General features: G+C 45.0%; 1 protein-coding gene across 3 annotated transcripts in view; it reads left to right on the top strand.

Moving 5' to 3' along the window:
- LOC121554968 (zinc finger protein 385B-like) overlaps nucleotides 1-16,427 on the top strand; it is a 171,856-nt gene that overhangs the window by 141,001 nt on the left and 14,428 nt on the right. For all 3 annotated transcript variants that reach the window (XM_045212106.1, XM_045212108.1, XM_045212107.1), the window contains one exon: nucleotides 5,364-5,474. In XM_045212106.1, coding sequence (XP_045068041.1) covers nucleotides 5,364-5,474 — 111 coding nt within the window. The remainder of the gene's footprint in view (nucleotides 1-5,363; nucleotides 5,475-16,427) is intronic.

Here is a 16,427-nt window from a genome sequence, read left to right as displayed (position 1 = left end):
TGTGACGTGCACCAGTCCCTCCTGCAGCAAAGCACCCCCACAGCATGATGCTGCCACCACCGTGCTTCACAGTTGGGATGGTGTTCTTCGGCTTGCAAGCAACCCCCTTTTTCCTCCAAACATAATGATGGTCATTATGGCCAAACAGTTCTATTTTTGTTTCATCAGACCAGAGGACATTTCTCCAAAAAGTACAATCTTTGTCCCCATGTGCAGTTGGAAACCGTAGTCTGGCCTTTTTTATGGCAGTTTTGGAGCAGTGGCTTCTTCCTTGCTGAGCGGCCTTTCAGGTTATGTCAATATAGGACTTGTTTTACTGTGGATATAGATACTTTTGTACCTGTTTCCTCCAGCATTTTCAAAAGGTCCTTTGCTGTTGTTCTGGGATTGATTTGTACTTTTCGCACCAAAGTACGTTCATCTCTAGGAGACAGAACGCGTGTCCTTCCTGAGCGGTATGACAGCTGCATGGTCCCATGGTGTTTATACTTGCGTACTATTGTTTGTACAGATGAACGTGGTACCTTCAGGCATTTGGAAATTGCTCCCAAGGATGAACCAGACTTGAGGAGGTCTTGGCTGATTTCTTTTGATTTTCCCATGATGTCAAGCAGAGGCACTGAGTTTTAAGGTAGGCCTTGAAATACATCCACAGGTACACCTCCGATTGACTCAAATTATGTCAATTAGCCTAAAGCCATGACATCATTTTCTGGAATTTTCCAAGTTGTTTAAAGGCACAGTCAACTTAGTGTATGTAAACTTCTGAACCACTGGAATTGTGATACAGTGAATTATAAGTGAAATAATCTGTCTGTAAACAATTGTTGGAAAAATTACTTGTCATGCACAAAGTAGATGTCCTAACCGATTTGCCAAAACTAAAGTTTGTTAACAAGAAATGTGTGGAGTGGTTGAAAACAAGTTTTAATGACTCCAACCTAAGTGTATGTAAACTTCCGACTTCAACTGTATCTATATAAGGTCCCACAGTTGACAGTGCATGTCAGAGCAAAAACCAAGCCATGAGGTCGCAGGAATTGTGTGTAGAGCTCCGAGACAGGATTTTGTTGGGGCACAGATCTGGGGAAGGGTACCAAAACATTGCTGCAGCATTGAAGGTCCCCAAGAACACAGTGGCCTCCATCATTCTTAAATGGAAGCAGTTTGGAACCACCAAGACTCTTCCTAGATCTGGCCGCCTGACCAAACTGAGCAATCGGGGGAGAAGGTCCTTGGTCAGGGAGGTGACCAAGAACCCGATGGTCACTCTGACAGAGCGCTAGAGTTCCTCTGTGAAGATGGGAGAACCTTCCAGAAGGACAACCATCTTTGCAGCTCTCCACCAATTAGGCCTTTATGGTAGAGTGGCCAGACGGAAGCCACTCCTCAGTAAAAGGCACATGACAGCCCGCTTGGAGTTTGCCAAACGTCACCTAAAGACTCTCAGACCATGAGAAACAAGATTCTCTGGTCTGAAGAAACCAAGATTGAAGCATAGTGGTGGCAGCATCATGCTGTGGGGATGTTTTTCAGCGGCAGGGACTGGGAGACTAGTCAGGATCGAGGGAAAGATGAACGTAGCAAAGTACAGAGAGATCCTTGATGAAAACCTGCTCCAGAGCGCCCAGGACCTCAGACTGGGACGAAGGTTCACCTTCCAACAGGACAATGACCCTAAGCACACAGCCAAGACAACGCATGAGTGGCTTCGGGACAAGTCTCTGAATGTCCTTGAGTGGCCCAGCCAGAACTCGGACTTGAACCCGATCAAACATCTCTGGAGAGACCTGAAAATAGCTGTGCAGCAACGCTCCCCATCCAACCTGACAGAGCTTGAGAGGATCTGCAGAGAAGAATGGGAGGAACTCCCCAAATACAGGTGTGCCAAGCTTGTAGCGTCATACCCAAGAAGACTTGAGGCTGTAATCGCTGCCAAAGGTGCTTCAACAAAAGGGTAAAGGGTCTGAATACTTATGTAAATATGATGTTTCCGTTTTTTATTTTCAATAAATTAGCAAAAATGTACAAATAAAATAAAAATAGTTTTTGCTTTGTCATTATGGGGTATTGTGTGTAGCTTGATGAGGGAAAATAACTATTTAATCAATTTTAGAATAAGGCTGTAACCTAACAAAATGTGGAAAAAGTCAAGGGGTCTGCATACTTTCCGAAGGCACTGTATAATGGTAGGATAACTAACTAATGGCATAGATAGAATGGTAGAATAACTTATGACATAGATAGAATGGTAGAATAACTTATGGCATAGATAGAATGGTTTGATAACTAACTAATGGCATGGATAGAACGGTAGAATAACTAATGGCATACATAGAATGATAGAATAATGTTAATTGATTCTCTGGCCAAGAACGACTTGCCGCTCTATATATTTTTGTTCTGTTCTCTATTCTGTGGAGTCATGATCTCATTATTATATGTGAGATGGTGATAGGTAGGAGAGAGACCATCAAATATGTAATGTGGCCTATGTTCAGTCTCCCTGCCTGTGATGTGGTAGTGGGGATCAGGTTCACGTTGAGGTGTCAGCAGCTTGTTGTTATTTGCTATGTACTGTAGCATGTTTGTCTGAGAGCAGCAGTTATGACGAACTATGAATGAATACCATTAAAAACTACTCTAGGAATGTCTTGGTGGTTAAAACGTTCTGGTTTATTTTTCAGTACAGCCTTACCAAAGCCCTCTGTTATATGTTATCAAATATTCCATGTTTTCCTACCTGGTGTTCTCTGAGCTACAGAGAAACGAGCTGTGTTCTCTAATTTTTTATTATAATAGTCACGTTCACACTGCATTTAGGCCAGGATTTATGAATGCTTGAGTGAAACGAGGGTAAGCTAGCCCTGGGGTAGTTTTAACCCAGCGTTAAGGATAGCCCTGGGCTAAGAACATGCAGTGTGAAAAGCCCTTTTAAAGGGCCTTTTAATCTCTACGGGATCGGTGTCCCGTATATGGGACGGTTGAGCTAACGTGTGCTAATGTGATTAGCATGTCTGTTGTAAGTAACAGCAAACTTTCCAGGACATAGACATGTCTTATATGGTTAGAAAGCTTAAATTCTTGTTAATCTAACTGCACTGTCCAATTTACAGTAGCTATTACAGGGGAAAAATACCATGCTATTGTTTGAGGAGAGTGCACAACAACAAAAAACTTAGCACGGCAACTGGTTTGATACATTCAACTCTGAAGGTAAATAATGTCCCAGAGATAAAATGTAGCATAGTTTTGTTTAATAAAATCCATTTTTATATTAAAATGTAGGAACTGGGTTCTACAGTTTGAACCCCTGCTGTCTCTGGCTCCACACCCACCCCGCCGGCCATCTAGATGTGTGAAAGTTAGTGTATAAGCTAATGATCCATCATGTATGACATTCCTGGGAGTGTGTAGACTTACATTTTGTATTACCATATCATGGTATGTTCTCTATAGTTATGTACTTGAAAATGTATCCATTGACCAATTCGGCACAAAATAGTCCAGTATTGCAACGCTTCACTGGATCAATCTGAAACTTTGCACACACACTGCTGCCATCTAGTGGACAAAATCTAAATTGCGCCTAAACTGCTATATTATACAGTGCTATGAAAAAGTATTTGCCCCCTTTCTAATTTTCTCTACTTTTGCATATTTGTGATACTGAATGTTATCAGATCTTTAACCAAAACCTAATATTAGATAAAGGGAACATAAGTGAACAAATAACACAACAATTACATATTTATTTCATAAACATTTTTTTTCATTTTCATTTTCGTCATTTAGCAGACGCTCTTATCCAGAGCGACTTACAAATTGGTGCATTCACCTTATGATAGCCAAAGTTATGCAACACCCAATTCCCCTGTGTGAAAAAGTAATTGCCCCCTTACACTCAATAACTGGTTGTGCCACCTTTAGCTGCAATGACTCCAACCAAATGCTTCCTGTAGTTGTTGATCAGTCTCTCACGTCGCTGTGGAGGAATTTTGGCCCACTCTTCCATGCAGAACTGCTTCAGTGACGTGTGGGTTTTCAAGCATGAACTGCTCGTTTCAAGTCCTGCCACAACATCTCAATTGGGATTAGGTCTGGACTTTGACTAGGCCATTCCAAAACTTCCAATTTGTTGCTTTTTAGCCATTTTCATGTAGACTTGATTGTGTGTTTTGGATCATTGTCTTGCTGCATGACCCAGCTGCGCTTCAGCTTCAGCTCACAGACGGATGGTCTGACATTCTCCTGTAGAATTCTCTGATATAGAGCAGAATTCATGGTTCCTTCTATTAAGGCAAGTCATCCAGGTCCTGAGGCAGCAAAGCATCCCCAAACCATTACACCACCACCACCATGCTTGACCTTTGGTATGATGTTCTTACTGTGGAATGCAGTGTTTGGTTTTCGCCAGCATAATGGGACCCATCTCGTCCAAAAAGTTGACTAAAGTTTGCCAAAAAGCACCTGGATGATCATCAAGACTCTTGGAAGAACGTTCTATGGACAGATGATTCAAAAGTATAACTTTTTGGACGACATAGTTCCAGTATTATCTTTTACCAGATCTAATGTGTTATATTCTTCCACATTAATTTCACATTTCCACAAACTTCAAAGTTTCCTTTCAAATGGTATGGTAAAGAATATGCATATCCTTGCTTCAGGTCCTGAGCTACAGGCAGTTAGATTTGGGTATGTCATTTTAGGCAAAAATTGAAAAAAAGGATCCCTCCTTAAGAGGTTAACACATTCAGTCCACTTACTAACAGAGAGTTCATTCGCAAAGTAGGCCCAAGTAGTTGAAACTTTCAGTTTCAATGTGTTTGTGTAACTACAAGAGAAAGCTGTTATAAGCACAAATGTCCATGATCCTGGAGTCCTTTACATGTGCTTTGTCCTCAGTTTCTTCATTCATCATAGTTAATTATACACACAGGCTTTAAGTAAAGTATTACCCTTGTTTTTTTTTTACCAGTCTGAGTATCTAGTATGTCTTTAACACCTTTCTCTGGAGATGAGCGTCACTGGGTAGTGAACACTACCAGGCTACCATCTGTCCTCCTTTAAGGTGTTCACTATTTACACATTCTGCTCTCCACTGACCCTGGGGTGCTGCTAGGCTGTGGAAACCAGCTAATGTGTTACAGTAGATGGAAGGTTGGTCTCTCTCTCTCCCTCTCTTCTCTCTCTCTCTCTCTCTCTCTCTCTCTCTCTCTCTCTCTCTCTCTCTCTCTCTCTCTCTCGCTCTCTCTCTCTCTCTCTCTCTCTCTCTCTCTCTCTCTCACCCCCCTCTCTCTCTATCTCTCCAGTGCCAGTGCAACACTTAAACATTGCTCTCCTGTCTTCTTGTATTCCAGATGGATCCCGTCCAGAAAGCTGTAATAAACCACACGTTTGGGGTCTCCATCCCTCCGAAGAAAAAACAGGTGATTTCCTGTAACATCTGTCAACTCCGCTTCAACTCAGATGTAAGTAAAGTAACGTTACAAGTCACCCTCTCAAAGAGAAACAGCGTGGTAAAGTGTGTGTGTGTACAGTGTGTCTTTAGTTGCCAGGCTAGGACCCTTTTCTGATAGAAGACATCTACTGGTATATTGTTGTTACTGACGACTACACTGACTCATTCATATACTGTACAGTAGTAAAAAATCCTTCAGATAAAATATTACATTAAAACAGGATCAAACCCATGAAACTGACTTCTTAGTTAAATGTAGGGCGAAAGCATAGCCTAATTAAGTCAGACATATTGTATCTCTGAGATTTGTGATAATAAAGAAGAAAATAAAATGCTGTGAATCCTTTGGGTCAAGCTAAGAGGACATATGTTTGCAAGATGTTTACTACCCAATATTTGTTTCAATAGCCAATCAATCTACATGCTGTAGTGTAGAATAACAGACGTGTCTCAGATGTTCTTAGGAGCCTTTATTCCCATTTCAACCAATCAATGGCCAATCCTGAGAGTGGTTCAAACATAGCCGGCGATGCATTGTGTACAAAAGGGTTTGAGGTTGTTTTGTAGTGCAGACCAGACTAGTACTGGACAGGTGGATAGTTTTAGACACAATATACCACAGTATGGCCTACTGTGACCAGACCGTTGTACTCTGTAGTAGTCCATAGGAAGTGGCCAGACTGTTGTATTCTGTAGTAGTCCATAGGAAGTGGCCAGACTGTTATACTCTGTAGTAGTCCATAGGAAGTGGCCAGACTGTTGTACTCTGTAGTAGTCCATAGGAAGTGGCCAGACCGTTGTACTCTGTAGTAACCCATAGGAAGTGGCCAGACTGTTGTACTCTGTAGTAGTCCATAGGAAGAGGCCAGTCTGTTGCAAGGCATTATCACTGGGATATGAGGTAACAACAGGGCCTGGCCAGTGTTAAAAGATGCTTAAAATGATTAAAAGACAAAAAAGCGAATGTGTTGAATTGTGTTTTAGAAATAAAGATAGACATGGTTTTAAAAATCATTCAATTTACCCTGTCCCGAGGCTCAACTTACACCAACTTACACCATACCCGCGGTAAGTTGTGCCAAGAGACCACTTTTTTTGGACAAGTTATGTTTTCAAAACTGTAATGTTTACATTCTGATTATTTCCAGGGATACACAACATCCTGAAATATATGTAGATGTCTTTGTTAGAAAGAATATAATATTTCCCTTGACGGAGTGATGCTCAATTTCCCCCACTCTCCCCTACAGGTGGATATTTTTAGTTTAGACACAACCACCATGTCGTCTACTAGGTGGCTAGCCTTTACTCTGTAGTACCCAATAGGGAAAGTGTTGTAGACCAAATAGTACAGGTGGACTACTGTGTAGTATTTGGTGACAGACGAAACATTATAATATACTAACTGTCCAGACCAAAGGAGATATGGTTCTGGGTGCCGAGATTACCAACTGTGTGGCCAGTCTGTTCTCCCACATAAAGAAGTGGTAATTACTTCCTGTTTTGCTGTGTTGTTCTCTCTCTGCTGGCCTTGATTAAGGCATTATAATAGGAGATAAATTATGTTGGGGTGACAGAGAGCCCAGTCTGATACAGGGGTCCTACTGTGAGGAGTAATTGAGGAAAGATTTCCCCAATGGCACCCTATTCCCTAAAAAAGTGCACTACTTTTGACAAAAGTAGTGTACTGGAATAGAGTACCATTTCGGACTCAGCATTGGGGATTTTTTCACCAGGGTTTGTTGTTTGTCTTCTGTTGTGTCCTTTGATCTAAATTGTAGGCAAAAAGGAACAATTGTTGGCACTTTGTCTCCATCAGTAAACCACTGAAAGCTCCTGGATGTTTGAGGAACACATAGCTAGACATAATCACATTGCTAGAGGTACTCAAGGTGTTCTTCCTCTCCCTCCTGTTGTTGTCCCCAGCTGTGTGTAATTGCTTGATTGTTATCGACTGTGAAACTCTCCTTTTCCAACAGAGATGACTGTGGGGGATTCAAGTTGTGGCCACTTCTACTTATTTCCTTTCCCAGTACCAAGGAAGAGAGGAAAAATGATTTAATTTGTCATGATAACATAAAGCATTCTGTTCTCACGATAAGTGTTGAAGAATGCTTTCAAGAGAAGCAAACCATCTCTATCTGCTCTCTCTCTCTGGAAGAGTTCACGGGGGATGAAGCCTGAAGTATCAAAGGAGTTGCAGCTAACAAATCCGGTCTTTGATGCTAATCCTGGTCGCATGTATTCTCCGTATTGTGATCCATGTAGGGAGAAAGGCCTGTCTCTACCAGTCTCCTCTCTGTCTACCAGTCTCATCTCTGTCTACCAGTCTCCTCTCTGTCTCTACCAGTCTCCTCTCTGTCTACCAGTCTCATCTCTGTCTACCAGTCTCCTCTCTGTCTCTACCAGTCTCCTCTCTGTCTCTACCAGTCTCCTTCCTCTCCTCTCTGGTTGGACACTGTCACAAGTTGCATCCCAAATGGCACCCTATTTCATACACAATGGGCTCTATGGGCCTTGGTCAAAAGTAGTGCACTATATAGAGAAAAGGGTGCCATTGTCTGGAGACTCTCACAGTCACTCTGAAGCCACTCACCACTCCCTTAACCTGAAGAGAAGGCCCTGTTGAAGTGTCAGAGAGATTTGGCCCTGTGTCACCAACCCTGACACATTTGATATTACATTCCTTCATCCTCTGTCAAACTCACATAACTCTCTGTACTGTATAAATGCACGGCCGACATGTTCTTACTATTCTTTTGTTGGTCATAACACACAGGAAGGATTTTTACGGCCCAGTACTCCAGGAGATGTACGTCATCACACACGGGAGGAAATAGAAAGTGCGTTAAGTAAGCCTTGGACTGTCTACCTAATGGTACCCTATTCCCAATAGTACACTCATTTTGACCAGAGCCCTATGGGTACACTCTAAAGGGAATAGGGTGCCATTTGGGACACTCCCTTGGATTATAAAAAAACTAAGTGGCTTAAAGGAAACATGATTACTCATAATCTATTTTACTTTGAGCCTTATGTCCTCTTAGCACTGTCACTCTGGTGCTTGTCTGCCTTGTTGTTTATGCAGTGCAGGAAAGACATCCCACTAGGCACAAACTGGCTAAATCTCTGTTAGCATGCAAAGGTCGCAAGTCTGTGGAGATCTTCACAATTGCTATAATAATGTGCAGAATCTCGAACAGCATTGATCCCTTGCACTATGTACTTTTAATGTAATCTAAACTGCAATCCAGGTAATTTGGTTGTGCTATTAGATGAAGCACGGTGATAACACATTAAGTTGTTGTATAAATACAAAATATCTGACATTGTATTCCCATTTGAACTTTGTTGTGCTTTTAAATGGTTGATAGCGCAGTGATAACACTTCTGGCTGTTGTGTTTTTGAGTGGGTGAACAAAGGTTGAAATCTCATTGATCAACGTCTTAACCAAATATTACCTACATTTCCTCGTCGAAATGACGTGGTGTGCCCAGTGGGATATGTCTCAGGCAGGGCTCATTAAAGCACTGACGCCTATCCATCACCGTCCCCATCCTGCTGCTGCTGTGAGTGTAAAACTGAAGAGTGTAATTTAAGATCTTGTATTATTTGGAGTGCTGTAGCTGCTCTGTGCCATCCAATTCTGGAGCCAGAGGGGTGAGAGGAGAGAGTGGAGAGGAGAGGAGCGGAGAGGAGAGGAGAGGAGAGGAGAGGAGAGGAGAGGAGAGGAGAGGAGAGGAGAGAGAGAGGAGAGAGGAGAGGAGAGAGAGAGGAGAGAGGGAGAGGAGAGGAGAGGAGAGGAGAGGAGAGGAGAGAGGAGAGAGAGAGGAGAGGAGAGGAGAGGAGAGGAGAGAGAGGGAGAGGAGAGGAGAGGAGAGGAGAGGAGAGGAGAGGAGGGGAGGGGAGAGGGGAGAGGAGAGGAGGAGAGGAGGAGGAGAGGAGAGGAGAGGAGAGGAGAGGAGAGGAGAGGAGAGGAGAGGAGAGGAGAGGAGAGGAGGGGAGAGGAGGGAGGGGAGAGGAGGGGAGGGGAGGGAGAGGAGAGGGGAGAGGAGATGAGAGGAGAGGAGAGGGAGAGGAGGAGAGGAGGGAGGGAGAGGAGGAGGGGAGAGGAGAGGAGAGGAGAGGAGAGGAGAGGAGAGAGGAGAGGAGAGGAGGGGAGAGGAGAGGAGGGAGAGGAGGGAGGGGAGAGGAGGAGAGGAGAGGAGAGAGGAGAGGAGAGAGAGGAGAGGAGAGGGAGAGGAGAGGAGAGGGAGGGGAGAGGAGGGAGAGGAGAGGAGAGGAGAGGAGAGGAGGAGAGGAGAGAGGAGAGGAGAGGAGAGGGGAGGAGAGGAGAGAGAGGAGAGGAGAGGGGAGAGGAGGGGAGGGAGGAGGGGAGAGGAGAGGGAGAGGAGAGGAGAGGAGAGGGAGAGAGAGGAGAGGAGGGAGAGGAGAGGAGAGGAGAGGAGAGGAGAGGAGAGGAGGAGAGGGAGAGGAGAGGAGAGGAGAGAGGGAGAGGAGAGGGGAGAGGAGAGGAAAGGAGAGGAGAGGAGGAGAGGAGAGGAGAGGAGAGGAGAGGAGAGGAGAGGAGAGGAGAGGAGAGGGAGAGGGAGGGGAGGAGGGGAGGGGAGAGGAGAGGGAGAGAGGAGAGGAGGGGGAGAGAGGAGAGGAGAGGAGGGGAGAGGAGGGAGGGGAGAGGAGGGGAGGGGAGATGAGAGGAGAGGACGCCTGTGGATCTTAGCACCCCCTTAATGAGATTCTAATGAAGTTTCAAGTGCTGAATAATTTCTCATAGAGACTTTGTCTGCCGCTCAGGAGGAGCAATAGTCGGCATCCCAAATGGCACTTTATTTCCTCTAGTGTACTACTTTTGAATGGGCCCGGTTCAAAAGTAGCGCATTATATAGTGAATAGAGTGCCACTTCCGACATAGAAATATAATGAGTGAACAGCTGTTAAATATACAATACTTTATACCAGAAGGCCTGTAGCTAGGTGACAGCACTGTGGGCACGGTAACAACACCGCACTGCAAATAAAATGCGCTCACTAGATAACCGATCACCTTCTCCCGAGGATGTGACTAACAACCTAATAAAATATTTAGCTGCTCTCGAGATTTCTTAACGCAATGTTTGCTTTTGTGAACAATAACATAATCCCAGCTGCTGAGTAAATATGAGTAAAGTCGTGAATAAAGATGAAGAGTAAACCAATCTGACAGTTGTTTTTATTGCTTAAATGGAAAGGAATTTAGAATTGTCTCCTTCTTTAAATCCAATTTATTCAAGATACATTATCACCTTTGTGATAAGGGAAAATTGCACAACGTTTACAGTGTGGTAGCTATCTCTCTGATGTTGGATAGGCTTTAAGTGGAATGTCATTGTAATTCACAGAGCCTTGCTAGTAGCTACCATTTATGCTCTTTTTTGACCCGGAGTACACGACTCGAAATTGGTTTTATTGCATTTCCATACCAGCATGGTTGGCCCTTATATTATGACTGTGAAAGAGCATTCAAGTCAACGTCTGTGGTACTTAACGTCCTCAATTAGAACCTTTTAACAGCCAGAAGTTTAGGATGTGTCCCAAAAGGCACCCTATTCCCCACATAGTGCACCAACTACCATTGGGCCCTGGTCAAAAGTAGTGCACTTTATAGGGAATAGGGTGCCATTTGGGACATAATCTTAGAAATTAGTCATATTAGTTAAAGGCTTCTGATTAATGCATGTCCAGCAGTGGTTTATGTGCAGCCTCTATAAAATAAATGTCTCTACTTTATATTGCATGAATCATTTTAAATATGTAATTATGCTTCACGCTAAACCCACAGGCAAACTGACAGGTCCATAAAATGTTTATTTTTATTTTTTATTAAAACTTAATCTCAGTTTCTTCCCACTGTGAAAAATAGCTTTTCGATGTGCTCTTTTGCAATATAAATAAAGTTTCACAAATGGCTATTGGCTACCAGACCAATCATTCTCAAAGATCTTGATGAAATAACTCTCACAACATTCACCAGTATATTACTCCAATGTCTATCTGAACCATTCCACTGTTATTTATGAAACTATCAGCTTTTTAACACATTGTTGAAGGAGAGTGAGAGAGTGAGAGAGTGAGAGAGTGTGAGAGAGAGAGAGAGAGAGAGAGAGAGAGAGAGAGAGAGAGAGAGAGAGAGAGAGAGAGAGAGAGAGAGAGAGAGAGAGAGAGAGAGAGAGAGAGAGAGAGAGAGAGAGAGAGAGAGAGAGAGAGAGAGAGAGAGAGAATCATCTGCCCTGTATGTTTAAAGTCAGACCAATATTGGATTGATACAGCTAGGAGGGCTGCAGGCTGGGGAAACGAGAGAGTCATTAAAATAATGGTCAGTACCACTTGATATTGCATCCTCTCTTCTATCCTCAACCATTTTGTGTTCAATTGAAGAGAGAGACATATCATTCAGATGAAAGCAAAGCAAGCAGGCACTGTGAGGAAGCAAGCTCTTTCCTCAGAAACCATGTCATTTTATGTTAGCTGTCGATTCAACGCTCAGTGGCTATATGTGTGCGTGTGTGTGTGGCTATATGTGTGCGTGTGTGTGTGTGTGTGTGTGTGTGTGTGTGTGTGTTTTGCGACTATCCTTGATCCAGCTGAGATAAGTTCCCTAGTTTGGAGGAAGCTCCATGTGAAACATACCTGAGATGGCAGATATGATACGAACACAAACACAACCTGCTTTCCTCATTAAAGCTTAATGATGTTGTAGTATGAGAAGTGTAGATAAGACTCAGGCAAGACAGGTGGCCGGTCCTCAATGGCTTCATTAAAGGGGAGCTCTACTATACCCCTTAAAGCAGTGGTATTCAAAGTCGGGGTCTTTTGTCCGAGGAAGGCCCTAAAAATTGCCAAAGAGTCCAGCCACCCTAGTCATAGACTGTTCTCTCTGCTACCGCACGGCAAGCGGTACCGGAGCACCAAGTCTAGGTCCAAAAGGCTTCTTAACAGCTTCTACCTCCAAGCCATAAGACTCCTGAACAGCTAATCAAATGGCTACCTGCACTATTTGCATTGTTCCCGTCCCCCCCACCCCTCTTTTTACGCTGCTGCTACTCTCTGTTTATTATCTACGCATAGTCACTTTACCTCTACCCACATATACATATTACCTCAATTACCTCGACTAACCGGTGCCCCCGCACATTGACTCTGTACCGGTACCCCCTGTATATAGTCTCGCTACTGTCAAGGGCTGATGTAAGTGTGGTGTGGAAGTCAGGCGCAGGACACCGAAGTTTAGTCCAACAAAGTTTACTAGTTAACCACTAGGCAAAAATACAATAAACGGCCTCAAAAACACACAGAGGCGAGCGATTACGCAAACTGTGCGTAAACACCAAAACAACAAACGGAGTAAACACGCAGCACTAACTGACATGCGAAAAACAACACACAACCTAACCAATACAAAACAGGCAACTTATAGAACACATAATCAGACACAAACGGACACAGGTGCAATAGACAGACAAAAGCAATCAAACATAGAAACATTCAACGGTGGCAGCTAGTACTCCGGGGACGACGAACGCCGAAGCCTGCCCGAACAAGGAGGAGGAGCAGCCTCGGCAGAATCCGTGACAGCTACTGTTATTTTACTGCTGATCTTTAAATATTTGTTATTTGTCTATTTTTGTTATTGTTTTATTTTTACTTATCTGTTTTTTACTTAACACTTATTTTTCTTAAAACTGCATTGTTGGTTAAGGACTTGTAAGTAAGCCTTCCACTGTAAGTGTCACGCCCTGACCTTGAAGGCCTGTTGTTTCTTGTTGGTTTGGTCAGGGTGTACATTCTATGTTATTGTAGATCTATGTTGGCCGGGTGTGGTTCCCAATCAGAGGCAGCTGTCGATCGTTGTCTCTGATTGGGGATCATACTTAGGCAGCCATGTTGCCTACCTATGTTGTGGGATCTTGTTTCTGGTTTGGCTTGTTTATGTTATCCTTTAGAGCGTCATGTTACGTTGCTTTTGTTGTTTTGTTTGGTGGTTATTCAATAAACGATGTACGCATACCACGCTGCACCTTGGTCCAATCCTGTACTCAACGAACGTGACAAAAGATCCCACCACCAACGGACCAAGCAGTGTGAACAGGCAGGGATGGATCGCCTTCCTTGGGAGTAGACGGAGGCAGCGAGGGAGATAAAACGGCGACTCAAAAGGTCCCGACCGCTAAGGAAGCCCGAGAGGCAACCCCTATAAAAAATTTTTTGGGGGGTGGGCACACAGGGTGGTTGGCTAAGCAGCAGGAAGCTCGGAGAGACCTGCAGATTAGCACTCTAACAGAAGAGACAACCACCTTACGGGGGCTGATAGCGAAGATAGAGCAGGAGAGCTCCCTTCAAAAGGAGGCGCTGCAGGAGGCCCTTAGGGAGAAGGAGTCAATGGTTGCACGGAGAGAGGAGCTGGCCAGGCAACAATAGAAGCTGAGAGAGGAATTAACCCTCCAGCAGCAGAGAGCTCAGTCTTTAGAGCAGAGGTTAGCAGATCCAACTCCCCGCACTCGCTTTGAGGAGCGTGTGACTGTGCAGGCACCAGGCTATGCGCTGGCTTTACGCACTGTGCCGCCAGTGCGCCTTCATAGACCGGTAAAGCCCGTGCCTGCTCCTCGCACCAAACCCGTGGTGCGTGTCTCCAGTCCGGCACGGCCCGTGCCTGCTCCCCGCACCAAACCAGTGGTGCGTGTATCCAGTCCGGTACGGCCCGTACCTGCTCCCCGCACCAAACCAGTGGTGCGTGTATCCAGTCCTGTACGGCCCGTGCATGCTCCCCGCACCAAACCAGTGGTGCGTGTCGCCAGCCCGGTACGCCCCGTGCCTGCTCCTTGCACCAAACCAGTTGTGCGTGTCTCCAGTCCGGCACGGCCCGTGCCTGCTCCTCGCACCAGACCAGTGGTGCGTGTCATCAGCCCGGTACAGCTGGTGCCAGAGCAGTCCGCTCCACCGGTGCCTAGTCCAGCTCCGGTCAACTGCTCTACACTGGTGCCCAGTCCAGCTCCGGTCAGCTGCTCCACTCCAGTGCCAGAGCAGTCCGCTCCACCGGTGTCCAGTCCAGCTCCGGTCAGCTGCTCCACTCCAGTGCCAGAGCAGTCCGCTCCACCGGTGCCCAGTCCAGCTCCGGTCAGTTGCTCCACTCCAGTGCCAGAGCAGTCCGCTCCACCGGTGCCAAGTCCAGCTCTGGTCAGCTGCTCCAGTCCAGAGCCAGAGCAGTCCGCTCCACCGGGGTCCAGTTCAGCTCCGGTCAGCGGCTCCACTTCAGTGCCAGAGCAGTCCGCTCTACTGGTGCCTAGTCTATCCCCGGTCAGCTGCTCCAGTCCAGAGCCAGAGCAGTCCGCTCCACCGGGGTCCAGTTCAGCTCCGGTCAGTGGCTCCACTCCAGAACCAGACGTCAACCCCGCTCCAGGGTCGGGGCCTCCCACACCAGGGTCCAGACATGGCTTGGTGCATCGTGGGAGGACTGAGAGGGGAAGCATCGCGCCGAGGTCCAGACCGGACCAGGGGTGCAACGGGGAGACAGTAAGGGAGAGGACGTCATGCCCGGAGCCGGAGCCGGAGCCGCCACCGAGGCTAGATGCCCACCCGGACCCTCCCCGGTTAAGTTAGGTTTTGCGGCCGGAGTCCGCACCTTTGGGGGGTACTGTCACGCCCTGACCTTTAATGCCTGTTGTTTCTCGTTGGTTTGGTCAGTGTGTGAATATCGATGTGTATATACATATCTATGTGAATGTTGACATTCTAGTTTATCTAGTTCTATGTTGGCCAGGTGTGGTTCCCAATCAGAGGCAGCTGTCGATCGTTGTCTCTGATTGGGGATCATACTTAGGCAGCCATGTTGCCTACCTATGTTGTGGGATCTTGTTTCTGTGTGTTTGGCTTGTTTGATGTTAGCCTTTAGAACTTCACGTTACGTTGCTTTTGTTGTTTTGTTCGGTGTTTATTCAATAAACGAACATGTACGCATACCACGCTGCACCTTGGTCCAATCCTGTACTCAACGAACGTGACAGTAAGGACTACACCTGTTGATTCGGTGCATGTGACAAATAAAATGTGATTTGATTTGTCTTGCCCATTCACCCTCTGAATGGCACACATACATAATCCATGTCTCAATTGTCTCAAGGCTTAAAAATCCTTCATTAACCTGTATCCTCCCCTTCATCTACACTGATTGAAGTGGATTTAACAAGTGACATCAATAAGGGATCATAGCTTTCACTTGGATTCACCTGGTCAGTCTGTCATGGAAAGAGCAGGTGTTCCTAATGTTTTGTACACTCAGTGTATATACGTATGGACAAGGGTGCCATTTGGGACACAGCCGATGTCTTTCTGACAGTGTTTCAGAAGTTTCTTCAATTAGTTCTCTTACAGAAAAATCACATGATTTCAAGTGACATTTCACATGCGAAATCATGTGAAAACATGTTTTTGGAACACTTCACGTTTTCACATGTGTAGTTCCATGGTATCACATGTTGCTTTACATGTTGTCACATGTTATCACATTAACTTTACATAAGATCACGTGAAAATGTGTTTTTGGAACAATTTCCTTAAGGGTTTTAATTAGCTATGATTAATTTAGTGGCTGTTTCTTAACATTTAATAGGATGGTCTTTGTTTTCTGGATTAGAAGAAGACCCAAAGGTCAGGCCACTCCAGATTAACCCTGTCTTTAAAACAAAACTCTCCAAGTTAACTAGGCCACAACACATCTGCCCCTCAATTAGCCTCAATAGAAGTGGGAATAAAACAAACAAGCACACCAATAATATATCACCACAAAGAGAAATCGTAGAAATCGTGGCACTTTTATTTATTAAACCAGTAACTAAGTTTCAAGTTGATTTGTCATGTGTAATGAATACTCACTGGAGCTCTCATGATAATGTATATTTCCAGATTAGCTGCTGTTAAAAGTCTCAGTTA

The sequence above is a fragment of the Coregonus clupeaformis genome, chromosome 40, assembly GCF_020615455.1.
Source record: "Coregonus clupeaformis isolate EN_2021a chromosome 40, ASM2061545v1, whole genome shotgun sequence".
Lineage (NCBI taxonomy): Eukaryota > Metazoa > Chordata > Actinopteri > Salmoniformes > Salmonidae > Coregonus > Coregonus clupeaformis.
The sequence above is the reverse complement of the archived record's forward strand: the minus strand, read 5'-3'. Positions and strand labels throughout refer to the sequence as shown.